The 15879-nt window shown below is 32.9% G+C and overlaps 1 protein-coding gene across 1 annotated transcript; it reads right to left on the bottom strand.

Annotated features, from left to right (window-relative positions):
* Positions 1–12033: 12033 nt before the first annotated feature.
* On the bottom strand, positions 12034–13001 carry LOC134852017 (3-oxoacyl-[acyl-carrier-protein] reductase FabG-like). Its single transcript, XM_063868294.1, has 2 exons — positions 12791–13001; positions 12034–12620 (listed from the first exon to the last, which is right to left on the bottom strand). The coding sequence occupies exons 1-2, from the start codon at positions 12999–13001 to the stop codon at positions 12034–12036; spliced, it is 798 nt and encodes a 265-aa protein (XP_063724364.1).
* Between the last annotated feature and the right edge of the window lie 2878 nt (positions 13002–15879).

Raw genomic sequence — 15879 nt, forward strand, 5'->3', positions numbered from 1 at the left:
TCTGCCATTTGATCCATCGACGCATCGTTGCTTGATGTTATTGAGTGCTTCTTCATTGCGACCAGTTATACACAAGCCACTTACTCGATGCTCCGCAAACTTAATAGCAGTTTGAGCTCCAATTCCTGAACTGGCTCCAGAAATGGGGTGCCGGACATCAAGCCGACGGGACTTCAAGCCGAATCGTAAAACTAGGGACTTCAAGCCGAATAGTTCCTTATAAAATCGTGAAATATGATTAATTTGAAAACTTTTTTGAAGAATTTCTGAAGTTCATGATTTTTCTTCACAAGTTATTGGCGTTTTCATAAAATTTAAGCCTCCAAATGATGTTTCGGAAAGTTGAAAAGTAAAACATGGTTGAAGGCATTTTTCATGTTTATAATTTATGCATTTCAAAAACCGGCTGATGTTATGTACGGATGCCAATCACAAGTGGTGCATTGTCATGAATTACGTTTATTATAGACTAAACTTGCCAAAATTTTTGAAAAATAACGTTTTACAGATGATAAAATAGTGTTTTGAGGTGCTTGTAAAGTTTTAATTTCGGCTTGAAGTCCCTTCGGCTTGAAGTCCCGTCGGCTTGTTGTCCTAGACCCCCAGAAATGATGACAATCTCGCCGTTTGTAAAATAGCGATTCATTATGCAATCTGAAATTTAATTGTAATTGATACAAATTTCAAAATAAACAACCTGATGAAATTTCAATACTTTTAAAAATGTAAGTTTATATGTTAACAAGACTGCTTGTATCAGGACGAAGCCCTGAATGTTCCGACTGCCTTTTAAGGTATATTGAGCAGCAGTAATACATAAAAAAAATTAAATGAAATAAAATAAAATGAAATTTTTTCTTTCTAAAAATTGAATTTTTTAAATGCAAATCATCCCCCCACACGCCATATAAAGTACAAAAAGATAAATTTTGATCCTTGTAACAAATCAATAATAGCAAATCAGCTTCGTTCAACCAATTTGGAACGATTTATAAGACGGATTAAATCTCGCTTACGCGTTAATAGCGCGAATTATATTGCGCGTTAATTGTCCCAAATTGGTCAAAATGGCAATATTTAAACCCTCATAACTTTACGAAAAATGATCACAGGTAAAATATCTTTTCAAATTTAAGCTCAGGGCAACAATACCTTTTGAATGATATAAAAAAAAATCCTTCAAAAATGGCTAGTTAAAAAGTCGAAATTTGTCTGAAGAAAAAAAACCCACCCCGAGCACAAATATTCCGTTACTTTCGTATCGAAAGTCGGAACAATAAGGAAGAATTTCCGATACGATAGCCTTGCTTTGCTTAACTGGCAAAAATATCGAATTCTGTCACAATAAAATTTACATATAATTTGAACAACAACAAGACTGCTCGTATCAGGGCGAAGCCCTGAATGTTCCGACTGCCTTTTAAGGTTTATGGAGCAGCAGTATTAACATAAAAAAAATAAATGAAATCAAATTAAAATATAAATTTTTTAAATAAAATTTGACATTTTTTTTTGAAATTCATCCCCCCACACACCATATAAAGTACAAAAAGATAGATTTCGTTCCTTGTAACAAATCAATGATGGCAAATAAGCTTCGTTCAACCAATTTGGAACGATTTATAAGACGGATTAAATCTCCGCTTACGCGTTAATAGCGCGAATTATATCGCGCGCTAATTGTCCCAAATTGGTCAAAATGGCCAAAATGGTAATTTTTAACCCTCATAATTTTACAAAAATCGATCACAGGTGAAATATCTTTTCAAGAAAACAAAGAAAACAGCTCCATGGAACCATTCCAACTTCGTATCTGCTCAAAATTCGGCCTTGTTAGAAATCGGCTTGCGAATAAAGTAATCGCATTTGTATTAACCAAATTAACCAGTGCTATCAGTATGTTGTTCTGAGCATTTTTACATTGAATATTACAAGATCGTAAGCTTAAAAAATTTGGGCGGAATAAGTAAAAAGACTCCCTTTTTGTATTTTTACACAAAACAGTATTAAAAAAAATTGTTTTTCAGTTTAACATGTTCAAACTGAAAAATAGCAGAAAAGTAAAATAAGATGAACTACAAAGAAGTAATTTTAAACTTTCCATAGCAACTTAGCGTTTGCTTTCAAAGTTGTAAACAAGTCACGCGGATTTCCGTATCGATTTGTCAAATATTTACTAAATCGGTCTTGAACAGTGCCTCTAAATGTTAGGCAATCAAACTCAAGTTAAACGGTCAGGCCTTCCGATCAACCTTTCCAGCAGATAAAAATATTAGCCGAAATTTCCGAAAAGATGGAACTTTGTAAACTAATCAAATTAATTTTGACTTAAACCTTGCCCAGACAAGGAAAACTTAATAAAATGGCTCGACAAAAAAATTCAAATTAATAATTCGGCTAATAGTTTTATCTGCTTGAAACGGCAGAATTATTTCATTTGAAATGGCAGAAAACTTCGATGGGACTTGATTGGCTAATTAGCCAATTAAATTCAACCACAATTATTTCAGTTCAAGAGATGTAGAAATAATGATTTTGGGCCGTTTAATGCATAATACCCCATGTGTCTAACAGAAAAACATTCAGCGGAGTTTTGTCAACACGGAGTTTGAAGGTCAAAATTAAAACGGGTTCAGGCTACCAATTTGTATATTGAACGCATTTCATTGAAATTTATTTTTAGGATTTCAATTATAAAAATCATATTGATGACTTGAAACGCTTATTTGTAGTAAATTTGATCTCAAACTTAGCAACTTTCGTTGAAATTAAAATTTGTTTTCAAGTCAAAATAGATCAAATTTGTTCACGTTTTTTTTGGCAATCGTCAATAAAAACTGTCGCCAGCGTTCAAATGAGATATCGTTTTTCAAGTCTTTCTGTTTTTTTTTTAAATATCTTTTCCTTTCCAATAAATTGTTAACAACGGTAATTTGGCAATGAAAACTTTTATTGCACTCAAATGAAAGCTGCAATTTAAAGAAGTTTAAAAAGATCTTCAGAAAAGCTAACTGAGACAAGCCCCAGTATTCTTTGCCTTATTTTTCAACGTCATTTTATGAACATGTTTTATGGTTGATCGGACCGCTCAAAAACCTCTTTCTTTTATAAACATCTTCGTGGTATATTCATTGAAAAGCAATATTTAAGAAAAAAGTCTAATTGCTCATTAATCATTCAGTTTAACTTTTAGACGCTTAAAATTAAAAAACAAACTTCGAAATTCTAATTTTGAGGAAAAGTTTGGCGGAAAAAATGCGAGAGATAATCAATAAAAAATATTGACATGATATATCAGAAAAAAAGAAGAACATGAAAGAACTTAATATATAGCACTAGCTGCTGTTAAGTAAATCAATTTCAGAGTTGACTGTACGGCGAACTAGTTAAAGTAGCTGGATAACTCTCTGTAAAAAGAATTCAGATATCTGATTAATAATAACGCAGTCTCAATTTCATTCATCATAATTATTAAGGCTCAGGGGTGGTCGAGGGCAGTTGCCAATCCAACAGCAAAAGTCTACTGTTCTATGATTGACAGGTTACAAGAGTGTACTTCGAATGAATTGAATAAAAATATTCCTGATGTTAACATGTGAAATCTCTCTTGCTTGTGTGATGCCCTTTCCAAAGTGAAATAAATTTTCAGGAGTTGATTCAATGTCTTTAGTACTCTATGAAATTTATCAAATACTCCTCCTGTTCAGCCTGTTGTATCTCATCCGGTAAGACCCACGGCATCCAAAGTTTAGCTTACAAATCAGGGGCGGATTTAGGGGGGGGGGGGCGTTTGGGGGGCGGACCAATTGATTTTTCGAGCTCTCCCAAAGCACGGTTTTGACCCTATTTCGGCCAAATTTTTGGCCGAAATAGGGACAAAACCGTGCTTTGGGAGAGCTCGAAAAATCAATTTGGTCGACCTAAAAAAAAGGTCGTCAAAATTTTCGAAAATTTTTTGAAAATCCGCCCCCCACCCCTCGAGAAAATCCTAGATCCGCCCCTGTTACAAATTACGAAAACTGTATTCAGGGCATTCCCGAAAGCTTAAATCAAAACAACTAAGAAACTCGAAGACAAATCAAATTTAGTATTCGATGTGTTTTAATGAATAGCCGATGTGTTTTAATGAATAGCATCGAATTCTTCATTTTGTCATTGAGTTTTTCAAAACACTGGCAAGGTCAAAACATTTTATGCAAAACTTAAAAGTGCCATTGCCGCATTGAACTCCAAAGGATTTGGCCAAAAGTGTTGAGAAAAACCTACTTATCAAAATTTTATCGGACCATGACATTTGTTTCAAGGTTGTTGAAAAAGCCTGGCCATGACCTCGAAAGAACTCTTGTGATTAAATGGCTTAAAATTATCAAACCTGGACAAGAGTCGCATTGCAAAAGTTCGAATCTCTTTTTAATTGATGCGTAGATTCTAGCATATGCTAATATGCTACTACAGACTGAAAACATTCTGATTTTTTTCCTTGATGTCAAAATTCTGGTTTCCTGTTTAAATTGTGGTTCTTTTACGCCGCTAAATATTGATTGACTAGCTCTACAAGCACTTGAAGAGATTTTATACTACCGATTACGTTGTTGCTGCACATACAAATAGATCTTGTGGTTATCATTGAAGTTCTTCCAAAGCAACCATGTCACCTTTGACTTCTTTCAAGACAAATATTACAACAGTTTTATGTAAATTTAAAATTGGGTGTGGTGATTTTTTTCTAATATATACTTCCTCGTTTGAGCTTTTCGACTACTGTCACTATACAAATGATTGTATATATACTCCTACAGCAGCATCGTCGCTTAGACTACCATTTTAGGAAAACTTCAAGTACTTGTTTTCGTTACATTCTGTTTATATAACGTGATCAAATTTTTTTCCGTAAAAACAATTCTTTCTTAGCGGTGAACTCGATTTAAATTTTTTGCCTTAAAAACAATTCTTTCTTAGCGGTGAACTCGATTTAACGAATTATGATTAATTTTTAAATTTTATTGTCTCATGTTATGGAAAAAAATTCTCTCCATCTCCATTAATTACACTTTGCAGCAACTCAAGAAAGCGGGATTGTTCTGGAAAAACTTTTGAGTGACGTATTGTTTTTTTTCTAGTCATTGTGTCGTTGAGAGATTTCGTGTGTTTAATTTTGAGTTTTTTTGAATTTACCTTTATCATCAGTTCTCTATATTTTTTGTTAAGCCCTATGTTACCCTCAAAAACCTAAGCTAGTTTTATATAACTAATATAGCTGCCACTTTGGGTTCATGAGCTAAACGGAAAGAGAGGTAGCTTTTCCCGTGGTACTTTGTTTTCTCGTTTCATATTCAGGTTTGGATGTCAACATTTCTTTTAAAATTATCCAGAGCGTTTCCAAATAGTTTTCATATTTTTGCTCTTTTTTGTGGACCACGAAGAGCTCGCAACATTTTATTCAATTCCATTCTATCTAATTGCTTCTTTGCTTCCGCTTTCACACAAGTCCGTTCTGGCGATGTCAAAGCTTCTCCATACGCTTTTTAATTTTTTAAACAATCACCATCTTGTTTAATAAAGTAATCAAAATCTTACACTCTGCAAATAATTCTTCTGTAAAAATTTGTTTTCTGCAAAAATTTACCTTCCGCTTTGCTCAAATTTTGTTCAAATCAACTTTGTTTTTAGTAATTGCCCCCTACGGAGATATTTTTAAGCACAAATTTGGCTTGATGCTAAAAAAACTGTCTATATTTCACCTGTTTTTAGCAAAATGAATAACAATGGGGTCATTAAGTACTGTCCAGTCAGTTTATTACCAAATTTATTGATTGGGTCGGAAAAAATTTTGTTCGATTTATTTTCATTTGGGAGTCGGAGACAAAATTTCAGACTTCGATTTCATATTCTGGTCAATTGTAACTCAATTTTCAAGCTTCTGGTAGAAAAGTTTGTGATAAAATCTTCTAACGCTTCAAAATTTGAGCTTTAGAAGATGTTTTCGTTTGGTGCGACATGACAAACTCTTAGCTAAAATTGCATCCTCTAGGCTTAAATCTTTATCTAGTTGAAAGTTTCTAATCTAATCGTTCCCTTGTGACTTCTCCGTCTTTTTACTGACTTTATGATGTACAGCGTTGATCCAGTTTGTTCAATTATTCCTGAACTTCTTCACATTTTCGAACAACAATAAGACCAGCCTGCAAAACGTTCAAGACATTGCTGCAAGTTAAAGTTTCTTGATTTTATGAACTTAAGTTTCTACTTCACCAAATTTATATTATTTAACTTAAACCGCATTATTGAAATTCGTTCGATGTTCTGAATAAAAAACCATTAATTAACATAAAAATTGTTGAAACAAAACTTTCATTTTTTTGCAATCTGAATCTTCAATTTATTTAAAGTTCAAAGTGATGTAATTATAGTCAACTCTTTTAAAAATAATTTCAATCAATTGGGCTCTTTTCTGGAACAATTTCGGGGCGGTTACACTGGCCCAAAAAGTTTGAGTGAACATATCATCGCCAATTATGATTAGTTTCATTCATTTTGGTTAATGACTAGTATCAAAAAATGTTATTTAAAATGCTTGAAAGCGTTTATTTTGTCACATGAAAATGATGTTTGACAAAAAGAGCACATCAAACAAACTATTCTCCGATTTTTTAAATTTTTTTCTTAAAAAGCAGAAGCGCGTCCAACAGAAGTTAAATAAAGTCTTCGATATTTTACATTTTTACAATTGTTTAAAAGACTCCACAGATTGTTTTAAATTCAAAATTTTATTTAAAGCATTTGTTCACAGAACTCGCAAATCAAGCCGTGGTTCTAACAAATGCCAAAAATTACTGTGGATTTTGTGAACAAAATTCAAAACATGTGTTACATTAGTATTTGAAACATTATTATTGAGGAATGCTATAAATTTATAGCGGGACCGATCGTTTAGCAGACCAATCTTTTAGCATAAAACATGAAACATGAGTCTTTAAGCAGACCAACGTAATAAAGTGATGGATGATTGATTGACTGACTCAAAAAGACACTCAGTCTGGGGTCTAGCTTCCCCCATTTAAGACAATTATCTCACGATTTGTCAACAAAACTATCAATTTCAAAAACACAACAGTCTAAATTAGCGGTAAAACAAAGATTTACCCGAACAATAATAATCGTGTTGAATTGAAGCGCAGCGGAGCATGCGGTCGCTAATCGCCAATGCCGCGTTTGAAGTTAGCTATCTGACTTTATAACTGTTCTGAGTCTGCTAAAAGATTGGTCGGCTAAAAAACGCGGTCTGCTAAAATCCCTAGTACCGTTTATAGATACAGTGGTGTTTCGTACAGTTTAAATCGATTACGCGGCATCTTTGTTCAAACCAAGTTTATCGCAAAACTGTACAAAATAAAGTTGGGTTTTTAATTAAAATCAATTGGTGGCGTCCCGCTTGCTTAAAAGACCGAATGCTTGAAATTAATTTTAGCTTACTTTCAGCCAATCAGAAATGGGTATTAAAAATTTCAAAGTAAATCGCAACAATCTCAAAGTAAGAAAATAAATCCAGACCATTAGTGTTAATATTGACCGATTAAATAATAAGCAGATGAGTTTTCAAGACTGAAAAATTCTTATGATTTTGACCTCATTAATCTTGATGATTATCTGAATAGTATTGCGGCTGATTAGTATTTTTAATATTTTTGATTATTTTCCTCTGATTTAATACATTTTCTGTTAATATTGACTTCGATTTTGTGAGAAAGGCTTTTAGCCAATAGAAACGCTTAGCGATTTTGATTGGTTGAATTTTTCAAGCATTCGGTCCTTCAAGCATGAGAACCCTCCCCATATCAATTGCTTTAATTTTAACCTGACAGTTTTGCAGCCCTAAATCTTTTCGATTTATGAACAGAAACATTTTCAAAATAAAATTGGCAAAGTGAATCTTATTAGTTATATGAAAGCTGGACTAGCGCCGTGTTGACAGTTTTTGAGTTTTTTACCGTCATACTCTGCGCATAATCACCTTGAACTTGAGCGTCATTTAGAACAAGACTGCTCGTATCAGGGCGAAGCCCTGAATGTTTCGACTACCTTTTAAGGTATATGGAGCAGTAATAACATAAAGTAATTAAATGTAATAAAATAAAATGAACAATTTTTTTCTAAATTTTGAATTTTTTAAATAAAAATCATCTCCCAAACACCATATAAAAAACAAAAGAATGGATTTTGCTCCTTGTATTAAATCAATTATGGCAAGTAAGCTTCTTTCAAGCAATTTGGAACGATTTCTAGGATGGATTTAATAGCGCAAAATATATAGCGCGTTAATTGTCCCAAATTGGCAAAAATGCCAATCTGTAAACTCCTATAACTCAAGGAAAAATGATCACAGGTAAAGTATCTTTTAAAGCTTAAGCTCAAAACATAAGTACATTTCGAACGATATAAAAAAATCCGTAAAAAATGGCTAGTAAAAAAGTCGAAGTTTATCTGAAGAAAAAAAACACACCCGAGCACAAATATTTCGTTACTTTCGTATCGAAAGTCGGAACAACAAGACTGCTCGTATCAGGGAGAAACCCTGAATGTTCCGACTGTCTCTCTATGGAACAGTAATAACCTGAAAAAAATTAAATCTAAAAAATGATTTTTTTTAAACTGAGATTTTTTGTGAAAATCATCCCCCCTCACCCCATATAAAGTATAAAGTGATTGATTTTGCTCTTAGTAACAAATCAATTATAGCACATAGGTTTTTCAACCAATTTGGAACGGGAGCGATTTCTAAGACAGATTAAATCTCCGCTTACGCGTTAGTAGCGCGAATTATATCGCGCGTTAATTGTCCCAAATTGGCCAAAATGACAATCTTTAAGCCCTCATAACATCACAAAAAAAGATCACAAATAAAAATACTTTTTCAAAATTAAGCTCAAAATAACAATACTTTTTGAATGATATTAAGAAAAAAACTATCAAATATTCTGTTAGTTTCGTTACAAAAGTCGGAACAATTATCGATCAATCAGTCGCTATAGCTATAAACAAAACAACATAAAAAAATTAAACGAAAATTTAAAAAAAAATGAATTTATTTTTTTTTTCTAAAATTTGAAATTTTACTATGAAAATCATCCCCCCACATGCCATATAAAATACAAAACAATTAATTTTGCTCCTTGTAACAAATCAATTACAGCATATAAGCTTCCTTGAACCATTTTGGAACAATTTCTAAGACGGATTAAATTTCAAAACTCTGCTGCCTTTATTTAAGTATTTTCATCCCTGAGTTAAAATAATCGTCAAAAACTCCTATGTAGCATTTATTTTCAGGTATGATTTGACATAACTTTTAAAACGTGTACGCCTTTTGTTGGTTACTAAAAGTTTCCATTCCGCTGTTGTAGCCTTGTAAAAGTTTGCAACATTGTGTAACCTTCAATCTATAGTTTTAGTACTAGGTTCAAAGGACAATTAGCTATTTGTTTCACATAGTTTCCCTAATTCGGAATAAAACTATGATCTAGATTTGAATAACATAGAAGCATGGATAGCAGCAAATAAACTTACGACGAATCAAGGCAAAACCACAGCAATTGTTTTCAGCTCAAAGAAATTGAAACCATTGATAAAGTTTCGAGGGAATGTCCGAAAAGCAGAGAATAATGTTAGATATTTATGAGTTCAAATTGATCGCATCTTGAGTTTCACCTAACATATCTGAATTATGAAAAATGAATGCGCAAAATTCATTTCATTTCTCTAACAAATTAGAAATATGTTATCGGTTGAACAACTCATGAAAGTCTATAAAAAGTACATACAGCCAATTTATCAATATGGAATACCGATTTATGGCTGCACCTCAAAAAAATCTAGATAAACTACAGAAGGAACAATTTCTGTTATAGGAACAATTACCAGGAAAAGAAAATTCAATAAAGTAAGATCGACGAGACGAAAAAAATTACTCAATATATGAGCTACACACAAAAGAAGTCTTAAAAAAACTTTTAAAATTTATAAAAAAAAGAACATACAAGTAAATATGTGAGTAAATTTTTAACATCAAAAGAATTAACTATGCAAAGTTCGAGTGACACGCGAATAAGAAATTTATAAACGAAATCTATTATGAATAAATTTAATTTGAAAAGTATGTGAGCGAGTCAGTCTTCTTTTCAATAAGATTGTCAAAATAAACTAAACAATTTTGTTAAAGGTAATGCAAGGCCCAGCAATTTAATAAGACAGTTTTGTTCATAAACTCAGAGACTTGTATCTACATGATACTGATTTCTGTGCAAAGGTTTTTTTTGGTAAAAACTGGGTTGAATACTTTTTTGATGAGTAACTAGTTTGCTTCATATTAAGAAATGATAAACAAAAATTCTTGATCTTTATGGTTTAGATCTACATCAACAAAAACGGTTCATGCACTATTTCTCGTTTCGATTGGATAAAAACAAAAATTTGGACTCTATAAAAACAAAAATATGCGCTACTAAAATTGTGCATTCGTAATCCACAAATTTTTATAATGTGCCTGATTCGTGAACGAATTTATTATTATATTCTTTTTATGGGATGTTCATGACAATTTTTTCAGTAATATGAAAAGGGGTGGATCTAGGTTTTTCTTGAGGGGGGGGGGGGGCAGATTTTCAAAAGTATTCGAAAAAATTGTCCCTTTTTTTTAGGTCGACCAAAGCACTAAAAAATCCCTGTTTTGGCCTAATGTTCAGTGCCGCAAGCAAAATTTTGAAAAAGTGGACCAAAAAAGACGTTCGAAAGCACTTTTTGGAAAATTTTGTCAACAAAATTGCATTTTTTCGGAGCGCGCTCCCCCCTCAAAATTAGTATATATTGGCGCCAAATGCACCGTTATTAAAATTTTAGGATCCGTCACCAAAAATGGATATCTCACAATAGTACAAAGGGGTGACCCTTTGGGTCGGCAGGGGGTCGAATCCCTGAGAAGAAGCAATCAACGCCCGCCCCCTCCCCCGAATCCGCCCCTGAACATAAACATTTCTGGACAATTCATGAGTGACTGGTCAAACAAAAACTCTTATAAAGAAATTCTTTTCACTAGTTTCAACCTTGTCTTTTGATTAATTGCAAAGAAAACATCGAAAGCGTGAAAGAAATTGGCTCGTCTGGAAATCAAAGTTTTAATACATCTTATCTAAATGACTGTTTCTTCAAGCTGTATCTTTTCAAAATTTAGATCCAATAATTTTGTTTTTGAACTGTTTTAATTTTGAAGAAACAAATTGAATTTTAAGCAGATTGCAAAAATTTACTTCCGCCATATACCAGCACTGAAAAGCAAGTCAGTAGGCTAAAATTAAAAGGAGTCACCTCCAAGGTGTTTCGGATGAACAAAATGATGAAGCGCTTTTGTGATTGAGCGCTTGTGTTCATCAGTAGTCTTCGTGCCATGAAGAAAGCAGGATGCAGAGGGAGGATGTTATGAAGAAACGAAAAAAAATACACCTAGAGTTACATTTCCAATTCTCAAAATTGTTAGGATTTTGAATTTTTTTGTACAGTTTGATTTAAAAAAAATCAAAATTATATGAGAATATACTCAACAAAGCATATCATGGCAATTTGAACCCAAGGGGCAAGAAACTGTCGGTCAAGGACAGGAAGCTGACAGAAAAGAAACAATAAATAAAAATTATTTGTAAAAAAAACTAATAAATGTTTTTATCTGAAGTTAGTTGAATATGAGAAAATTTTAGATGCGATAGATTTTCTCAACAGAAACTTAGTTAAACTGCGAGTGGAGTCAAAAATTCTATTCTGCTGGATGGAAAATTGTTTTCGAGTTTCTGGTGAAATTTTCCATGTGATTTGGAGTTCACATTTCATAAAAATTGTTCTTGTACGATAACCCGTGCGCAAATACTATCTTGACTATATAGTTTTATTTTTTAATTTGATTGTCAACATATTGATTGAATCAACCAGTTTTAAATTGACTTTCTTTTGAGTAAATTAAATCATATTCGAGAGCATCTGGTGTCATTTTTATCGAGGACAAAGACAATTCCGGCCGCCATCTATAAAGGTCAAATTTCCAGTCATAAAGCTAGCTCTGGAGCTAGCCAAGAAGCAAATTGAGTCTGCGACATCATCTACAGTGCCGACTCTTCCCAATGGGTGGCATTTTTTGTTGTCTTCTAGAAATTTCTTGCGCTGCTCGCCGACTAATCCGTGTTTATCAATCATAGGTGTATCTATTAATCCAGGGTTAACGGCATTAACTCGCACGCCATCTGGCGCCAGTTCTACAGCCAGGCAATTTGTGTACATATTCAAAGCAGCTTTTGACATACAATAATTAGATCGTCCCGGAAAGGATCTAACTCCGGCTATTGAAGAGACATTCACAACTGATCCTTTCGTTCTGCGAAGATATGGAATACACAATTGGGTTAGAACTACAACAGAGCGTAGGTTTGTCTTCATAAAGCAGTCGAACTGAGAAATTGGTGAATGCTCCACAAGTCCAACACCGACAATGCCAGCATTGTTGATCAAAATGTCAATTCGATCCAAAGATTTTTTTGTTTGGTCAACAATAGCGGCACAAGTTTCTTCTTCAGTGATATCACCTTGAATGCAATCAAATTAAACTTTAATATCTTAATGATATGTTAGCTTATCTTGTTTTGAAGGATAATTTTTCATAATTTTTCATCTTACTTTTAGAAAGCAAAATTTATGCTTGCAATTAAAAAGGAAGCATGGCATTTAGAATGCAGTTTTAATGTTTAGAGCTGACCTATTACTGTAATGACTGTGCTTTCATCGAGTCTTCCGGCCGACTGCTCAATGCATTTTTTCCGAACTTCTTGCAACCCAGCTCCATTTAAATCTGAAAGGCATAGACCGGAGACACCGAACTGCGCAAACCTCACAGCTGTACCTGCACCAATTCCAGAACCCGCGCCAGTTATTATGGCGACTTCGCCATTCGTAAAATAAAGTTCCATTTTTCAATAGTGTTTGTGAAATAATTGATTTAACTGAAAACTTCAACCCTAATTGTTTTAATTGCGACAGACACTTCGGTTAAAGTGTTCAAACTAACTTATTTACTGTCAAACAAAAGTTCGATAAAGTCTGGTTAAAAGTTTTAATATTTTGCTAAACACACTGCGAAACAGTTAAGCAAAGTCAAACCAAAGGCACAACTAAGCTCAGTTTCGCTTGTAAAACAGATATTGCTCCAAGCATTTCAAGAACTAAATTGGTTTTTCCCCTGCAAAATAGCGCCCCAATGAAAACACGGGTATGGTTAATTAATCATATTGAGTTGAAGCAAAAGTATTTTTAAGCTCTTGCAATAGTGTAACAGTAGGAATCTTAGTACTGTTTTTTTTTCAAAACGGGCTGTAATTCAATATTTAACTAAATCTACCAAAAGCTAAACAAAAAAATGTCCTATTCAAAAGTGCAAAATTAGAGCTTTGAAAATCTTTTTTTTTCTATTTAGTGCTGAAAAAATTGACAGTTTTATCTCCTGCACTCGCCCAGATGAAATCATGCTCACGGAAGCTTTTACGCCGCCTGAGTTTTTCATAAAATGTATCAGACGAACCAAACGAAATCAACACATGTGATTTTTTTAAAATTATTTTGATTGTCTTAGCATCTATTTAGTATTTGAAAATCCTTTTTTTTGGATCTGAAATTTCAAAAAGAGAACCTACTACTCCTATTACCCGCCTGTAGATTGACCCTCGCACACACACAAAGCGTAAGGTTTTTTTTATTTTAGGCCGGTTAATGTAAGAAAACGTTCTCAGGTTTCTCACTTTAAAAGTGAAGGGCAAGCACACGTTGTAAGGGTAAGCTTTAAGGTCCCGTGTAGACAAAAAATGCTTATCATACAACTTCATGGACTAGAAAATTTGTATGAAAAAACAAAATAAGCATTTTTTCGATAGTAAGACAATTTTTTCAGTCTCTTTTGCCGCACTCTGGAATTAAATGACGAGTTTTTCGCCAAACTTTTTATCACAAAAAAGCAATTATCATAAAAGCAATTTTTTATACTTAGAAATTGTATGATGGGCTTTTTTGTCTAAAAAATTATATAATAAGCATCTGTCCAATAAATGAAAATACAAATTGTTTTGTCTTTTATCCAAAAACAGTCTAACTACGGTTTTTCTATCATAAAGGGCGTGAGTGACTTTTACTACGCAAGCAAACTGCATTTGCTGATATTAGCTATGTAAGTTAAAGGTTCACACTGAATTTTTCACCAAAAACGTAACGTTTAATAGATGGCTAGAAAGAGTTTATTTGTGAAAATTTTGCTAGTTGAGAAAAGGGACCTTAAATGTTTACAAATTAGAATAATCAAATTTATCAAAATTTATCAAGCTTTACAAGTTTAGCATATGAAACAAAAAAATTTGTAGATAAAAACACTTGCCTGTAATTTTTTCGGTGAAAACCTGGATTACGTTATTTGCACAAAATATTATTTTTGCATGCAATGTAAATTGTAATTTGTATATTTTGTTTAATTAAGCGCAGAAGCGATTTCTTACCCAAAAAAAAGAAAAACAAATTTTTAATTCAAAGTTTTTTTTGTCTATAGAAAAATGCATATCATACAATTTTCAGATATTTTTATAAGTTTTTTTTATTCCAAAATTGCTCTCATGTAACCAGCACTGCTAGCATATTGTATTGTTTGAGTCTTAAGCCAATTTAAGGCATTTTTCGTTTTGATTTACGAAATGCTTGTCTTACAATTTTTTTTCAATAAAATTTATTTATAAGCATTGCAGACTCCAATTATGGAACTACCTAAAAAACCCTTTTTGAAAACAATTCGGTGTAATATTAGGTTGTTATAGGTGTAGGTAAGGTCCAGTTAAAATACTGCAAACTCACACCAATATTTAAGGTGTTAAAAGATAGTTTTGAAGGTAAATAGACAATAACTTTTTTCTACCAATCAGTTTTAAGCATTATATTTACAAACTGTTTTTTAGGTCGTTTAACAGAAAACACTCAAGCTCTTTGGCCAAAAAAGATTTTTGCTAGAGCATCAATTTTTTGTTGAATTGCAGAGGACTTTGTAGGGTATTAGGGTTAATATCAATTAAATAATTTGTGCTCGCACATTAAACATTTTATTCCAGCAGTTTTGCTAAAATGGCTGTTAAACTACCTTAAGCTTAAAAAACTACCCTAAGCTTCTTTATTCCGTTTTCGTCGAAAGTCGGAACAAATAAATCACATAGCATTTTACATAACGTGTGAGGGATGCTTTTCAAAAAAATCTGATTTTTTTTCTTTTTTCCATAGACCTTAAGCGCAGTCGCAACAGCCAAGGCTTTGCTCTCATATGAGGAATCTTGTTTCTAATCAGCGCTGTATGAACTCGCTCAACACAACTGCAGTGAATGTTTTGTAATTCGCAAAATATGAATGAAACAAAAAACAATCAAACCTGATGAAATGAAATGTATCATCACAACTCTTTGAAATTTTCAGAACAGGTTGCTTTTTATTATACGTTATCAGAAGCAAAAAAAATGCATAGTATTTTACCTCGGTTGAATATGTGTACTGTGGAGGGTAAAAAGCAGGAACAAGTTAACATGCTCTTCTCCTCCCAAAGCCGTTTGGGGGGTAGGATTTCAACTCGGATCTGCGTGCGAATTTTCAGACAATCAGAAAAAGCATTCTACACGCTGCACTCAGCAATTTTAATTTTTAGTGAACGCTGGCTTGGAAGATATTAACCTATTAGTTCAAACATGATCTTACAAGAGAAGTAAAAATTTCAGTTTATTTTTTTCTTCAATTTTTTTATAACATTTTTAGGAAACTATTTTGAACCAAATT

The sequence above is a fragment of the Symsagittifera roscoffensis genome, chromosome 7 (genome assembly GCF_963678635.1).
Source record: "Symsagittifera roscoffensis chromosome 7, txSymRosc1.1, whole genome shotgun sequence".
In the NCBI taxonomy this organism is placed as follows: Eukaryota; Metazoa; Xenacoelomorpha; order Acoela; family Convolutidae; genus Symsagittifera; species Symsagittifera roscoffensis.

Coding starts and splice junctions, on each gene's coding strand:
- LOC134852017 (XM_063868294.1), bottom strand. CDS start 13,001: ATGGAACTTTATTTTACGAATGGCGAAGTCGCCATAATAACTGGCGCG. Junction 12,621..12,790: donor CACAGTCATTACAGTAATAG/GTCAGCTCTAAA, acceptor ATTGCATTCAAG/GTGATATCACTGAAGAAGAA.